Source organism: Xiphophorus hellerii, chromosome 1 (genome assembly GCF_003331165.1).
Source record: "Xiphophorus hellerii strain 12219 chromosome 1, Xiphophorus_hellerii-4.1, whole genome shotgun sequence".
NCBI classification, from domain to species: Eukaryota; Metazoa; Chordata; class Actinopteri; order Cyprinodontiformes; family Poeciliidae; genus Xiphophorus; species Xiphophorus hellerii.
The window spans coordinates 8,875,392-8,888,870 of record NC_045672.1 but is presented as its reverse complement, the minus strand read 5'-3'; the positions used below and the strand labels follow the sequence as shown (position 1 = coordinate 8,888,870).

The window sequence follows — 13,479 nt, the reverse complement described above, 5'->3', positions numbered from 1 at the left end:
TGGTTAACTCAAATTGTTTACAGTTTAGAAACTGCCTGAAGTCTCCTGCTTGGTACTGGGGTGTGGCTGTAATTTACCCTCCCCAGTTCAGCTTGGCAACATAAAACGGGTATATATTTTCTATTGCACTCATGCAGTTGAATAGCACAAAAATGACAACTATTTATATATAGGAAGTACTGGCAAGCGGATCCTCCTGCTGTTGGGCCGGAAGGGCCTCTCTGGTCGGGGTGGAGTCATCCAGCTCTGGTAGGTGACAACGGCTTCCTCTGCCTTCCTACCATTTTCTAAAATCACCTATTAATCTGGAGCTTCATTTCAGGCATAAAGCTGATGCAGCTCACTGGAGACCCTGCTGCTTTGTTTTATTTTCTGCAAAAAAACAATTTCTTTTTGTTTGGTTTCTTAGTTTTGTGCTTTTTGTTTAAATTTAGAAAAAAATTCCTATTCTTCTGTGTGGCCTCCTGCCTTGCTGTGGGTAGCAGCCTTGGTTTTTGTTATTTTTAGATTAAAGCATTGATTTTTTTTTTAATGGCTATGTCTGAGGTTAGGGGTAACCTCCATTTTAGCACCTGTTCATATCTAAATTGTAGTGTCTTTCTATTTTGTATTTGCTTTGTTTAACCCGAGTCTAATCTGCTCATTGTGCATACACTGTCTTTTTAAATTTTTTTAAGAATTATTATAAACATTGTTTAGAATATCTGAACCAACATCAAAGTATCCAAGGAGACCAGGCATGATGCCTTTGCATTTTCCAAAAAAATGGAATCCCAGAACTAGATGCCAATGTCAATAAGATCTTCCTAAACCAGAAACTTCATAAATCACTTGAACACTGTTTAAGCAAAGATGTTTTGGAGAACTAAAAAATGATTCAATGGAAACATTGATTTGTTTTTAAGCACGTCAAATTACTGAAAATCTAATGTATTTTAAGAAGATATTTCTAAAGTATTATTTATTGCACCAAGGTACCCATGGAGACCAAATACGTTTTTTCAGAGCATTTTTTAAAAAGGGGGACAAATGTCATGTAGTTACCCAGCATTGGACACAAAACGGCAACTGATTCTCTTTAACGGCTGCGATAGACTGGCCCATCTGTCTCGGCTCACTGGACCATCGTGAAATGATTATATTGAAAGAGAGCCTGTTTCAGGGCTTTACCCTGATGATGATTGCCTTAGGTAAGTATGAACTTCTTTTCTACTTCTGATCATCCTGTGATTTCTTATTGTTTATTTCATAGACTTTATTTTCATATGTGTCATGCACCCTTTCACAGGTGCCCAGCCCACATGGGCTTTCAAGACACAATAAAACACATACATATGAGTGGACACACACAAATACTCCTTAAATAAAGAGTCCTATTTTTAAGGTGCCAGGCCTTCATCTCTTAAGTAAGATATCAACTGCCCACTTACACTTATAAACTTCAAATTAAAACTGTTTAAGCTGTACAGTACATTCCTATAAATGTACTGAAATCTGAATCCTCAGATATCTTACCAATTTCTCTGGCCCAAGTATACCTGCTTGTGACATCCCAAAAAGGAAAGGTTACAATAAGACTTCTTCGTACAACTGATTGTGTGAATTTTCTAAATTATTTCTCATTTCAATTTATTATATCCTTCTTAGATTGCCAGTTTTTCAAGCTGATGATGCTTGCAAATTGTGGACGTAAAAGTAGAGACAAAACTTGGTGGCAAAAAAGAAAAAAAAACGAGGCAAGAGAAGAAAAAAGAGAAGAACTGAAGAAGAGACTTTTAGAGAAACTTGAGGGGTAACAGGGGAAGCAGGCCAAAGAGCAACAGGTGGAAAAATTGGTGAAAATAAAAGAGGCACCAATGAAATGCTGTCATAGTCAGAGAGAGCGAGAGAGAACACTGCACTGCAGCTCATAGTGAACAGTGGCCTAGGATGGCCACCAGGGGGGACCCAAGAGCAATTTATTTTTTCTTTTTGCCAGTATAAGAATAATTTCTACATGGTCAAATATTATTTTAAAAAACAAACAAAAAACATCACAACTTTATAATAAAAATGTGTATTTTTGTTAATGTTATCTCATAGAAATTATTACTAGAAAAGCAGTTCCACTTAGGGGGCCTCCTAATGGCTCCTTACACAGTCACTAAGTTTTGCTTATGTTGAAACGGAAGCCATTTCATTTAACCCTTTTTGGTGTCTTGTAACAAATGACACAGACAAACAGCAGGGAAGCAGAGGGTTGTCCCGTCAGACCATCAGTTCCCAAAACCACCAAAAAATAAATAAATCTCGTAAAGCGCATATTGGATCAGTGCCACCCTGTTGAGCCACACAAAGGGTAAACAAATAGTATCTAAACTGAAGTTGTTCTGGTTAGCTTCACACGTATTCTGTGTCAATGATCTCTGGCCAATATTGCTCCCGATCAAAGCTGTAATATGTTAGAAAACGTGTCTACAAAATATATCATTTACCATTTATGTTAAAGCACCACCATTTATTTTTCATGATTGTGATGAAGTCTATCTAAGCTAATGTTGTTTTTACATCTTGATGTTATTTATATTTATTATATTTGTGATTTTTCCTCCACAGGGTTAGGTATTGGGTTTTTGCTGAGGCTTATGGTTTCTGTAACTCAAGATCAAATGGACTGGATCAAATTCCCGGGAGATTTGTTTTTTAACCTGCTTCAGTTGTTTGCTGTCCCTCTCATTGTGACAAGTGTGATGGCAGGCAAGCTAAAAATCCACACACTTCATGTGTTAACTTGTAAATGTTAGAAATAGATTTAAGAGATGCTCACTTTTGTGTGGATATTCTTTCTGATTGTGTAAGACTTATCTGACATTCTTACCATTTATTTTTTGCGGCTAAAAAGTGTTGAAAGTTGAAGATCAACTCAGACATTTAGACTATTGCTTGGACACACATGAACTGGTATGTTGTCTTGCTCATCGCTCAGGCACCAGGTGAACTTCTGGTTCTGATCTCTTTTCTCAGAAGTAAGTGGATTAAACAGCAGATTGCCTGGGAGATCAGCCGTCTTCCTAACAACGTACATCTGTGGCTCTACCGTTCTGGCCGTAATTCTCGGTGACTTTATGATGGGCGGCACAGTTTAACATAGATTTATCAAAACAGTCATAGTGTGTATTGTGTAATTGTTTTGACATGCTGCCTGTGACTGTGTTGCAGGAATGAGTCTAGTGCTCCTGGTCAAGCCTGGTATGGATCACACAACCGGCAAAACAACCGTTAACATAAATATGCCATCCTCCTCTATGCATGTGATTTTCATGGATCTTATTAGGTGAGAAGATAAGTGTTTAGACACAATTCCTGGTTTGCATATTCAGGTTGTAATTTGAAGAAGTCAAAATAGAGATTTTTGCTATCTCTGACAATTATAAATTAAAACTTTCTTGGTTTATGTGAAATTCTGATATTACGGAAAAAACATCCTCATGTTCCATCCATCCTTTATCTGACATGCCTGAACGGGTGAGAAGCGGGTTCACCCTGGACAGGTCGCCAGGCCATTTCAGTATCCTCATATTTTGTATCCTTAAAATTTACAAGTACTTTTTTTTTTTTTTTGTCTGACTCTCCTTTGACTCGCATAGGAACGTGGTTCCAGAGAGCTTCGTTCAGGCTTTCTACGAGCATGTAGGTTTTTATTCAGCTCCACGACTCGCTGTGTAACTTTCCATGTTGGATTTGGAAAGTTTTTAAAAAGTTTCTTTTTGTTTTCTTGCAGTACAAGACAGAGATTGTTCAGGTTAAAACAGATATTCCTAGACACTACCTTGATCCAGTTACAGTGAGTATTTTCTTCTGATCTTTGTTCTTTTTCTAGAGCACCTTCCGAAAGTCTTTAGATCCCTGGAGCTTTTTCACATGTTGTCACATTACAACCACAAACGTCACTGTATTTTTGTTTAAATTTAAAACAGTGGACCAACACAAAAGAGTAGCTTATTGCGAAGAGGAAGAGAAACGATGGATGGCCTTAAATTTCTTTCAAATTAAAACATGAAGGGAGAGGTGGCGTTTGTTCTCAGCCCACCTGAGGGGCAGGTGTGCCTTTCTGTAGTGGTGATGGGGTGTGAGGAGGGATACGTCACCAGGGAACAGACGGACAAGCAACCATGCAAAACACTTGTACCTGTTGAAGTGTTGACCCAACAAAAACACTTTTTGGGAAGAGGGAGGAACATCAGTTTTCACATTTTGCCCCAGATTTTCTGTTGTATTTAAGCCTGGATTTGATTACAGGGATCCATAATATGGTCATGCTTTCACCTGAACCATTCCATTGTAGACATGGACTGAATGTGACTGTCCTAATTTCACCCTAAATCTGTTCTATAAACGGATCATAAGGAAAACTAAAGCCATTCTTGCTGACAAATCTCACCCTTTACACGCGGAGTTCCAGTTTCTGCCTTTTGGCCTCTGGCTCAGACTTCTTAGTATGAAAAGTAACAGGTACAAGCTCTCCTTTGATCCTGCTGCCATTTCTCTTTTTAACGCAGGACAAGGTCTGGGGACTTACATCTGATTGTCAGTGTTTGTATCAACTGTCGGTCGACATATAGACTGCTGTACTCTCCCCATAATGTATTGATTTATATTTGATGTCTTTTTTGGTATGTTTTATTGTTTTTTTATTTTTTAACTTTGATACTTTGTCATTTAGTTTTTATACTTGGTGTAACATCAGTTACCCATTTGGGACATGAATAAATCTGAACCCAAATCTGAATGTTCCTGGGCTTAGCTCCATCCGTCAGCTTCCCTGTCCCTGCAGAAGAAAAGCAAATGAACACACATGTGGATAACTGGATATACATTGGCTAATGAAGGGGTTACAGCATAAAGTTTAGCTTAATACACAAAAATATTTTTAGATTTTTACATGTAAAGGTTTTATAAACCTTGAATATGTTTCTTTGCATCTCACAATTATGCAGTACTTTGGATTGGTATTTTGCAAACTAAATGCAAATAAAATGCATCAAAGTTTATGGCTTTAGTGGGACTTTTTGTGGAAAAGTGATATGTATTGTCCAACAATGTGCTGTACTCCTATGAAACTGCTCTTAGAGAGTTAGATCCAGCACATTTGTGTTTCTAGGCGCAGAATGGCACTGAGACACGACTGATGGGCAATTATGTCCCTGGAGCCAACATGGTAGGACTGATCGCCTCGTCTTTCACCATCGGCATCATGTTAAACAAGGCGGGAATCAAGGCCAAAGCCACTGTGAAGTTCATTAAATGCCTCAGCATTGCACTAAAAATAATTTTCAACTGGATCCTGTGGTAAGATCAAGCACCATATCATTTCTATCATATTTTTTTTTTTTTTACCAAATTAGATTCATTTTTATTATTCAAAAAAAATACTCTTAATTAGTTCAGGTCAGACAAAAGGGCAAATCACTGGGACCATACCACTGAGATTTGATTCCAGTGTTTGTATTTACATAAGGAAGCTGGGTTTTTTTTTTTTATTTATTAACAAACAGGGAGTTGAAATAATTTTCTTTATACACCCATTTTCTTTAACCTTTTTTTTTTTGACTGTTCTTTGTTTCAGGTACTTGCCAATCGGCCTTTTGTTCCTGGTTGTGGAATACGTGTTGGACGTTAACGACTGGACCGTTATCATTAAACTTATCAGACTTACAGGGGTCATTTTTCTGGGGTATGTCCACCTTGTTCATTTCAGCTTTGTTTCTACTGCTCTAAGGTGGCAGCACTGAACTCTGCATAAAAAGGAAAGAAATTGCTTTGAATGTATTTACAGAACAGTACTCCTCCTACTCCTTTATGCTTAGAGGATGAAAAGATCAGTTCTTATAAATGCAACCATTTTCAGTCCAGTTCATGCAGTTTTCTCCAGAAGTTCTGGCCCTAAGAGGTTTTGTTATGTTTGCCAGTGAACAAACGGCATCGTGAAGACTGTTACAGTCCAGCCGGTTAGGCACAAGGACAAATGTATATAAAAAAATATTCTTTATTTATTTTTCTAAAAGTTATTAACAGATGGCCTTTAAAAGCAAATCTCAAAAATATAGAAAAATGAACCCAAAAGAAAATGTCAAATAATGCAAACCTAACTCAGGATAGCAAACCAAAACTGACCTCCCACAATGAACACACCGGGCAATTGACTGGCCTACACAAACGAGGAGGGGTGGGGAAGGAGTCAAAGACAAGCAATGCATAAACATAAACAACTAATTCAAACCAACACATTTTGACTACAATACAAATGTAAAAACAAAAAAACCTAACACCAAAAATGTTTTAGTAATTATGCTATTAGTAGAGAGAGAGGTCGATTCTTCAGCCTGATGGACTGATGCCTGATGCAGTCCTCTCCCCCAGGAGTCCTTTAAAACTCCACAAAACAAAAAATAATTAGTAATCCAAATATACATAAGGTGTTTACTAAATGTGTGCACTCATAATAGAAAACATCCTAATGCAATGCCACAGAAAACGTGAAATTACAAATACATTGTGTGAAAACATTTGAATGAATACTAACACTGGGGAAAAGCTGGAGGAACCTCCACAAAGACCAAGAGACCCATCTTCTTTCAGCACAAAGACTCTAAAGACAACTTTGAAAGGTCTAGATAAAAACTTATTCATGTGTTAAAATGGCAGAGTAAAAGTTTAAACCTATATTCAATCTGTGGGAAGCTTTGTGTTCACATGCCACATCCACTCTGACTGAGCTGGTGCAATTTGTTTCTGCAAATGTTGTTTCTATGAAAGCGTAAAGCTGGTGGAGACACAACCCGACAGGCTGCAGCTGGAACTGCAGCAAAAGGACTGAGACTGAATAGAGATGCACAAACATCTTCATAGACGTTACTGTGCAACCATGCATCATTTCCCTTCCACTTTACACTACTGTGTGTTAGTATATCATATAAAAGCTCCCAAACACATAAAAAGTGTCAAAGTTGGAAGCTAGTGAATATTTTTTCATTGAATGTTTTTAACCATGATCATGATTTTGTTGTCTCTTTCAGGCTCGCAATCCACTCCTTTCTTGTTCTTCCATTGATTTTCTTCGTGTTCACCAAACAGAACCCCTTTCTCATCTTCTTCCAGATTTCCAAGGCTTTGTTCACCTCAGCGATCTTGGCGTCCAGGTGAGATGTTCTGTTTGTTTGTTGTCAAAGTGTGACACTTTCGTAGTTTCCTCATACAAACGGTTTGCCAATAAAGGATGTGCTTTCTGCCAAAGCGCCGCCACTCTGCCTGTCACCATTGAATGCTGTGAAGCGAACGTGAAGGTCAATACGAAACTCTGCCGGCTCATGTTGCCAATGGTCAGCAGCATCAACATGAACGGGATGGCGCTGTATGAAGTGGTCGCTGTCCTCTTTATTGCCCAGATAAGTGACATCCTTTTGGATGTCACCCAGATCATCACCATTTGGTAAGCTGCTTCCTAGAAGTACCTGGAATTGAGAAAAGATGCATGCTGGGATTGTTAAGAGGAATACAGTTGTATGTTGTAGTTGAGACAGAAATGCTCATGAGCATTTCCAGCTGCTTGGTTTGCAGCTGGCCAAGCTGCAAACCAAGCACAATCTCTATTGTGCTTGGTTTGCAGCTTGACTTGTTGCATTTCAAGCTTTGGAGCTGTAGGTGTTCCAGCAACCGGATCTGCAACCACTATCCTGATTTTGACAGCTGTGGGACTACCTGCACATAATGCCTCCCTTCTGCTGGTCTTTGAGTGGTTTCTGTAAGTTTAACTTGATACTCATCACCTACTACGCTGTGTGCACAATTATTAGGCAAGTTTTAGTTTTGATCATATCATCATTTTTAAGCATATTTTCCAATTCCAAGCTGCACAATCTTGAATGCTTTTTGAATGTAAACATGTCAGCTGGTGTGCATTTTTTTAATGAGGGAGTGTGGACCTAAGGAGATCAACACCCTATATCAAGGTGTGCATAATTATTGGGCAGTTTCTTTTCCTCAGGCAAAAAGTGCCAAAAAAGAGATTTAAGTGACTCTGAAAAGTCCAAAATTGTAAAAAGTCTTTGAGAGGGATGTAGCACTCTTGAAACTGCTAAGATATTTGGGCGTGATCACAGAACCATCAAATGTTTTGCTGCAAATAGTCAAAGGGACACAAGAAACGTGTTGAGAAAAAAAGAGGCAAATTAACTGCCAAAGATTTGTGAAAAATCAAACGTGACGCTACCAGGATCCCGTTATCTTCCAGCGCTGTCACATTCTAGAACTGCAACCTACCTGGAGGGCCCAGAAATACAAGATGTTCAGAGCTCAGAGACCTGGCCAAGGTAAGTACGGCTGGCCCCCACTGAACAGGACACATAAGTTGAAACATCAAGACTGAACCAAGACACATCTGAAAACAGACTTTTCAAAAGTTTTGTGAGCTGCTGAGATAAGAGTGACTCTTGGCGGACCAGATGGATCGACCCGTGGCAGGATTAGTAATGGGCACAGAGCTCCACTTCACATCAGACACCAGGAAGGGTACTGGTACTGGCTGATATTATTAAAGATGAGCCAGATGGATCTTCTGGGTTGAAGATGGACTCAAAATCTACTCCCAAACCTACTGCCAGTTTTTAGAAGACATATTCTTCAAGGGTTAGGATTCAGGAAAAAGTCTGCATCTTTCAAGAAGACCATGATTTTTATGCAGGACAATGTGTCATCACACGTATCAAAGTACTCTGCTATGTGGCTAGCCAGTAAAGAGCTTAAAGATGGAAGAATAATGAAGTGGCCCCCTTCCTCACCAGACCTAGATCGCATAAAGAACTCGTGGGCCCTTCTTAAACGGGTTGGATTGACCGAGAGTTCTGTAGTTGTTCAATAATAAAATGAATCCTCAAAACTACAACTTGCGTAATAATTGTGCACACAGTGTACGTGTTTAACCATCTAGTCATGTAGTCATTTTGGATGGAGTTACACTTGTCTGCTATCAAATGCTTGCAGTTATTTTTGGTAAGGACATAGCCCAACAGACTGCAGCTAGAACTGCAGCAAAAAGGTCTCATTGAGACTGAATAGAGATGCACAAACATCTCTATTCAGTTTTTTCTGCAAACGAAAATACTAATACCAGTCTTGAGTCGCCTACTTGAGGGGAGAGCCTGTGTAACAATGATTGATAAAGCTACCCTTGGAGACCGATTTTGTTACCAGGAACAACCTGAGCTGGAGAAGAGTTGGTTTATCTGGTTGTTGTACAGTGAGGAACAGAAAACCTTCAAGACAAACATAGTTGAGTCTGACAGCATGTTTGTTCTCCTATGTGCTCTTCAGAGACCATTTCACTACCATAGTCAATGTGCTAGGAGACTGTTATGGTGTGGCTCTCATCAATCATCTGTGCCAGGATGAGATCGTGATCCTGGACAAATCATCAAGGTAAATTAAATCATTAAAATGATGTGTTCATCTGCAAAGACATAATGTTGCTGAAAGTATTCACTTCTTTGTCCAAATCGATCAATTCAGGCTTTCCAGTGCTTCTCACTGCTAAAGGTCGATGAAATCCAGCACTGAGGCTGAACAAATAGGGTGCTCTCAGAAAGAACAGTGAATTTGAGCATGGTACCATGAGAGGATACCACCTGTACACTTCCAGTCATTAAAGTTTGTCTGCTGTACTCTATACCAGTGTGGACGTGTTGTCTGGAGTTTCAAATCCTGCCTCAAAAGTATCAGAAAAATGCAGCAAAGCCTTTTCTCCCTGGACTCTGGAATACAAACCACCTCTCCCAAGAGATTCTTCTGGTCCTTTGCATCTGATGTTTTACTCTGCAGAAGCTGCATCGCGTTCTTACTGATGTGAAAATGATAAAACACGTTGGTGTCCTAACAACTGGGTTTGTCAGTGGTCAGGACAACAACAGCTCTTGCCTGTCAGCAGTGTTTGAGGTGTACAGGAAGGCGGGGTGGGATTCATTATTTGGTACCGTTCACCAGAAGTCGGGCTCAGCCCATTTTGTTTAAGTGACTGGAACTCCTAATGATTTAGCACACCAAGGCTTTTTTTTTTTTTTTACTATTTCAAGCTCCCATCCTTGTTGAGAACAGTTTGAAAACGGCCTCTTCCTGTTCTCACATGACTGTGCACCAGAGCACAAAGCAGGTTTAATAACATAGAAGAGTAAGTTTGGGGTAGAAGAACTTTACCGGGACGTGCTGTGGTGGCGCAGGGGGTTAGCACGCCCCACGTTTGGAGGCCTTAGTCCTCGACGCGGACGTCGCGGGTTCGGCTCCCGGTCCCGGCGACCTTTGCCGCATGTCCTCCCCCCTCTTCTCGCCCTCCTTCCTGTCTGCCTACTGTCGCAAAAAATACGAGCCACTAGCGCCGCAAAAACTCTTCGGAGAACAAAAAAAAAAAAAAGAACTTTACCGGTTTGCTCACATCATATATAACCCCATGGATTGAGATTAGGATGTTGCTCAGGTGTGTGTGTGTGTGTGTTGGTGTGTGTGTGTGTGTGAAGGCAGATGAGTAAATACTTTTGTCAACATTATGCACATCCAATTCTGAACTATGTCAGTGTTCTCTGTAGTATTCACTCAGAGAGCCACATAAAAATGCTTCTATGTTTCTATGAAATATTGAGTAAAATATGGGCTCAAGTTCTTGTAATATAGTATATATCTGGAATGTAGACTATTACAAGTCATTTTCACTGAGTAGAAAGACATGAGATATTTTGGTCACAGTTTGTCCAGATTATCCATGTTTTCCATTTTGCCTGTTTGCAGGGAAGGAATGCGTTCCACCAGGGAGCTCGAGCTGGACTTATTCTGTTTGGAGCCCGAAGAAGAGTTCATCCCTTCCTCTTCCTCAGGATCCATTTTATCTATGTGAGGGGATCATCTCAGCACCATATTAGCCCCAACGTATTAAGCCTCAGGACAGGAATGTCAGCATCCTGGGGTGTCTGAGCTGATCATTTCTTTGTTTGAATATAATTGTTGCTAGCAGGACGGTGCCATAGCAGTTTATTCATCTATATTTAGTTTCTGTTTTATTTCAGTTTTTGCAACTTTTACATTATTTATTTATATTCACTAATTCATTAACACTATTCTAGAGTTTATTGTTGTGTGCAATGGCGTGTTTACTATGTGGACGTTACTGTTTTTATAAAATGAATTTTGACAATAGAAATATTTCTCCAGTGTTTCCTCACTTATCAACTGAGCTGCCACAGTTCTTCATCTTCTATAATGGATTTTCTCCCACTTACAAATCCTCACGGTTTTATTACCTGTAATTACTTGCGTTAGCTGTTTTTCTTTTTTATTATTTGGTTCATTTCATTAAGTGTCTCTAGTGGTTAAACGCCTTTCTTTCTGTTTTTAAGCTCTCTAACTTTGTGTCAGACTTGACTGAATGACAAATGCTCTATATACAAAATTTGGCTGATTGATTGATACAATAATACTTTGTAAATAAATACTTTTCTTCATGTTGCATAAACAGATTTACTGCTTTCAAATTCAAAATAACTGAATTAAATCTAAATGTCATTTTTTTATGAGTGAACACATGAACATTGCATAAAATCTTTTCTTGAGATCAGCTGATTTTAATAAATTGCCAGTCAACTTAAAAGTTAGTCTTTAATTATGTACGAGAAATTTAAAAATAATTTAGCCTACCACTGTCATTAAGTGTCCATAAAGTGGACCCTGAAAAGCAGTGCACAGAAAACAGATCAGCTGAACGCTGACACTGGAAAATGGAGCCCTGTCTTTACTATGTTGCCTAAGTTATTCGTCATTTCAAGGACAATCACAACATCCTTGGGGGTTATCGCCAAGCTCTGCACCTTCTGCTCGAATGATAATTAAAAACACTGTGATCTGCCACGATCATTTGAACTCCCTCATCCTTTGACAAAAAAGAAAAAGAATAAGTCACAGATATGCCTTGCATCCATATTTACAGCACAAATCTTTGTTGTATTAATGTAAAACAGTAATATCATTCGAAACTTTTGAGGCATGTTTCCTTCAAAATGCTGTATATTATCAGAGTGCTGTGTGGTATTAGTTCTCTGAAACACATGATGTTTTGCATTTTGGTCAAATTTTTGAGTATTGAGTCGGGCAGAGGGGACAGACAAGTGGATGGAGGAAGAGGATCAAAGTGAGCGGGAAGTAACGTGAACATGAGTGTCAGACACATGTGGTTTTTTTTATTTACAAATTACTGCATATAAATGAGACACTGCAGACGAACAAAGAGAGGTATTGATCTACGAGAAAACTTACACTCAATTAGAGGACAAACCACCACAAAACCAGAAAATAAATACAATGAAATAAAATGAGAAAAAAAGGAGGTACACATTAACATGAAAACATTTAAGCCAAAGACAAAACACAGAAGAGAACCAAGTGGAGCTTATTTAGGGATTTTTCAGGAAGACCAGAGTGACCAAGGTATTGGGGGGGTAGAAGAGGAGTGAGTGAAGGGTGTTCATATTACGTAGGACCTGGTGAGGTTATTAATGTGAGATTTGAAGGATGGTGTGCTGTCAAGAATGACTAGCCAGACTCCTCAGAAGCAAAAGAAAAACTATCGGTAGGCTACATATTTTTCAGAAACTGGGTCAAAATACCCAGTTTCATGAATAAAAAGTCCATAATATAAAGAGTTTTGTGAGGTGGTGCTATTATTAGAAACACAATGTCTTTTTAGTTTTATTTGAAATAAATATTAACCTTGTTTAGCATTTGAACCAAAATCAAGGTATCCAAGGAGACCAGGAATTCTTTTCCAGGCATTTTCCAAAACATGTAATCCAAGGACTGGTTGACAAAATGAACAAGATCTTCCAAAACCTTTTTAAATCACTTAAACGCTGTTTTTAAATAAAAATATTTCTGTGCACTGGAAAACCGATTAATCAAATTGACTCAATGGTAGCATGATTGGGTCTTTAAGCACATCAAATTACTGAAACCAGTCATAAGTTATGTGTGTTATTTGTGTTGCCAAGGTATCCATAGAGACTTACCCAGCATTGGACACCAAACAGCAACTGAAACGGCTGCCATAGACTGGCCCATCTGCTTCCTGAATCACAGTGAAACAAAACAATGGAGGAGGGTATATTTCAGGTCATTTGCCTCTTGTCGGTTGCCTTAGGTGAGTACTAATTTCAGTAGTAGTATTTTGCTGCGTAACGAGATGGGGGTTAGCGGTTAAACACGTGTGCTTAACCTGGGCTTTTAACTGAAATGAGTTAAAACGTACTTTAAATATGACATCTAATATGCTAACGAAATGTTTTGTGAAATGGTGAAGTTAAGCTGAGTTTCAGTGCAGCTCGAGTTCAGCATTCTGACAACTGAAGGGAGGAAGCTGTTTCTGTAATACACCAAACAACGACATGTTCACATTTCCTGATGGCACAGCTA

General features: G+C 38.9%; 1 protein-coding gene across 1 annotated transcript; it reads left to right on the top strand.

The window, feature by feature from the left end:
• The first annotated feature begins 441 nt into the window (after positions 1 to 441).
• Positions 442 to 11,627, top strand: LOC116724950 (excitatory amino acid transporter 3-like). Its single transcript, XM_032570749.1, has 13 exons — positions 442 to 1,190; positions 2,596 to 2,736; positions 3,004 to 3,096; positions 3,199 to 3,312; positions 3,605 to 3,669; positions 3,761 to 3,817; positions 5,141 to 5,328; positions 5,606 to 5,713; positions 7,056 to 7,178; positions 7,274 to 7,468; positions 7,646 to 7,780; positions 9,349 to 9,453; positions 10,810 to 11,627. Exons 1-13 carry the CDS (start codon positions 1,133 to 1,135, stop codon positions 10,913 to 10,915), a joined length of 1,488 nt encoding a protein of 495 aa, XP_032426640.1. The 5' UTR covers positions 442 to 1,132; the 3' UTR covers positions 10,916 to 11,627.
• The last annotated feature ends 1,852 nt before the right edge of the window (positions 11,628 to 13,479 follow it).

What these genes read in the sequence shown, in the direction of transcription:
- LOC116724950 (XM_032570749.1), top strand. Translation starts at nt 1,133, where the DNA reads ATGATTATATTGAAAGAGAGCCTGTTTCAGGGCTTTACCCTGATGATG. An exon ending in ACAGGGGTCATTTTTCTGGG is followed by an intron (nt 5,714 to 7,055) that starts GTATGTCCACCT and finishes TGTCTCTTTCAG; the next exon opens with GCTCGCAATCCACTCCTTTC. An exon ending in TCAGCGATCTTGGCGTCCAG is followed by an intron (nt 7,179 to 7,273) that starts GTGAGATGTTCT and finishes TTTCTGCCAAAG; the next exon opens with CGCCGCCACTCTGCCTGTCA.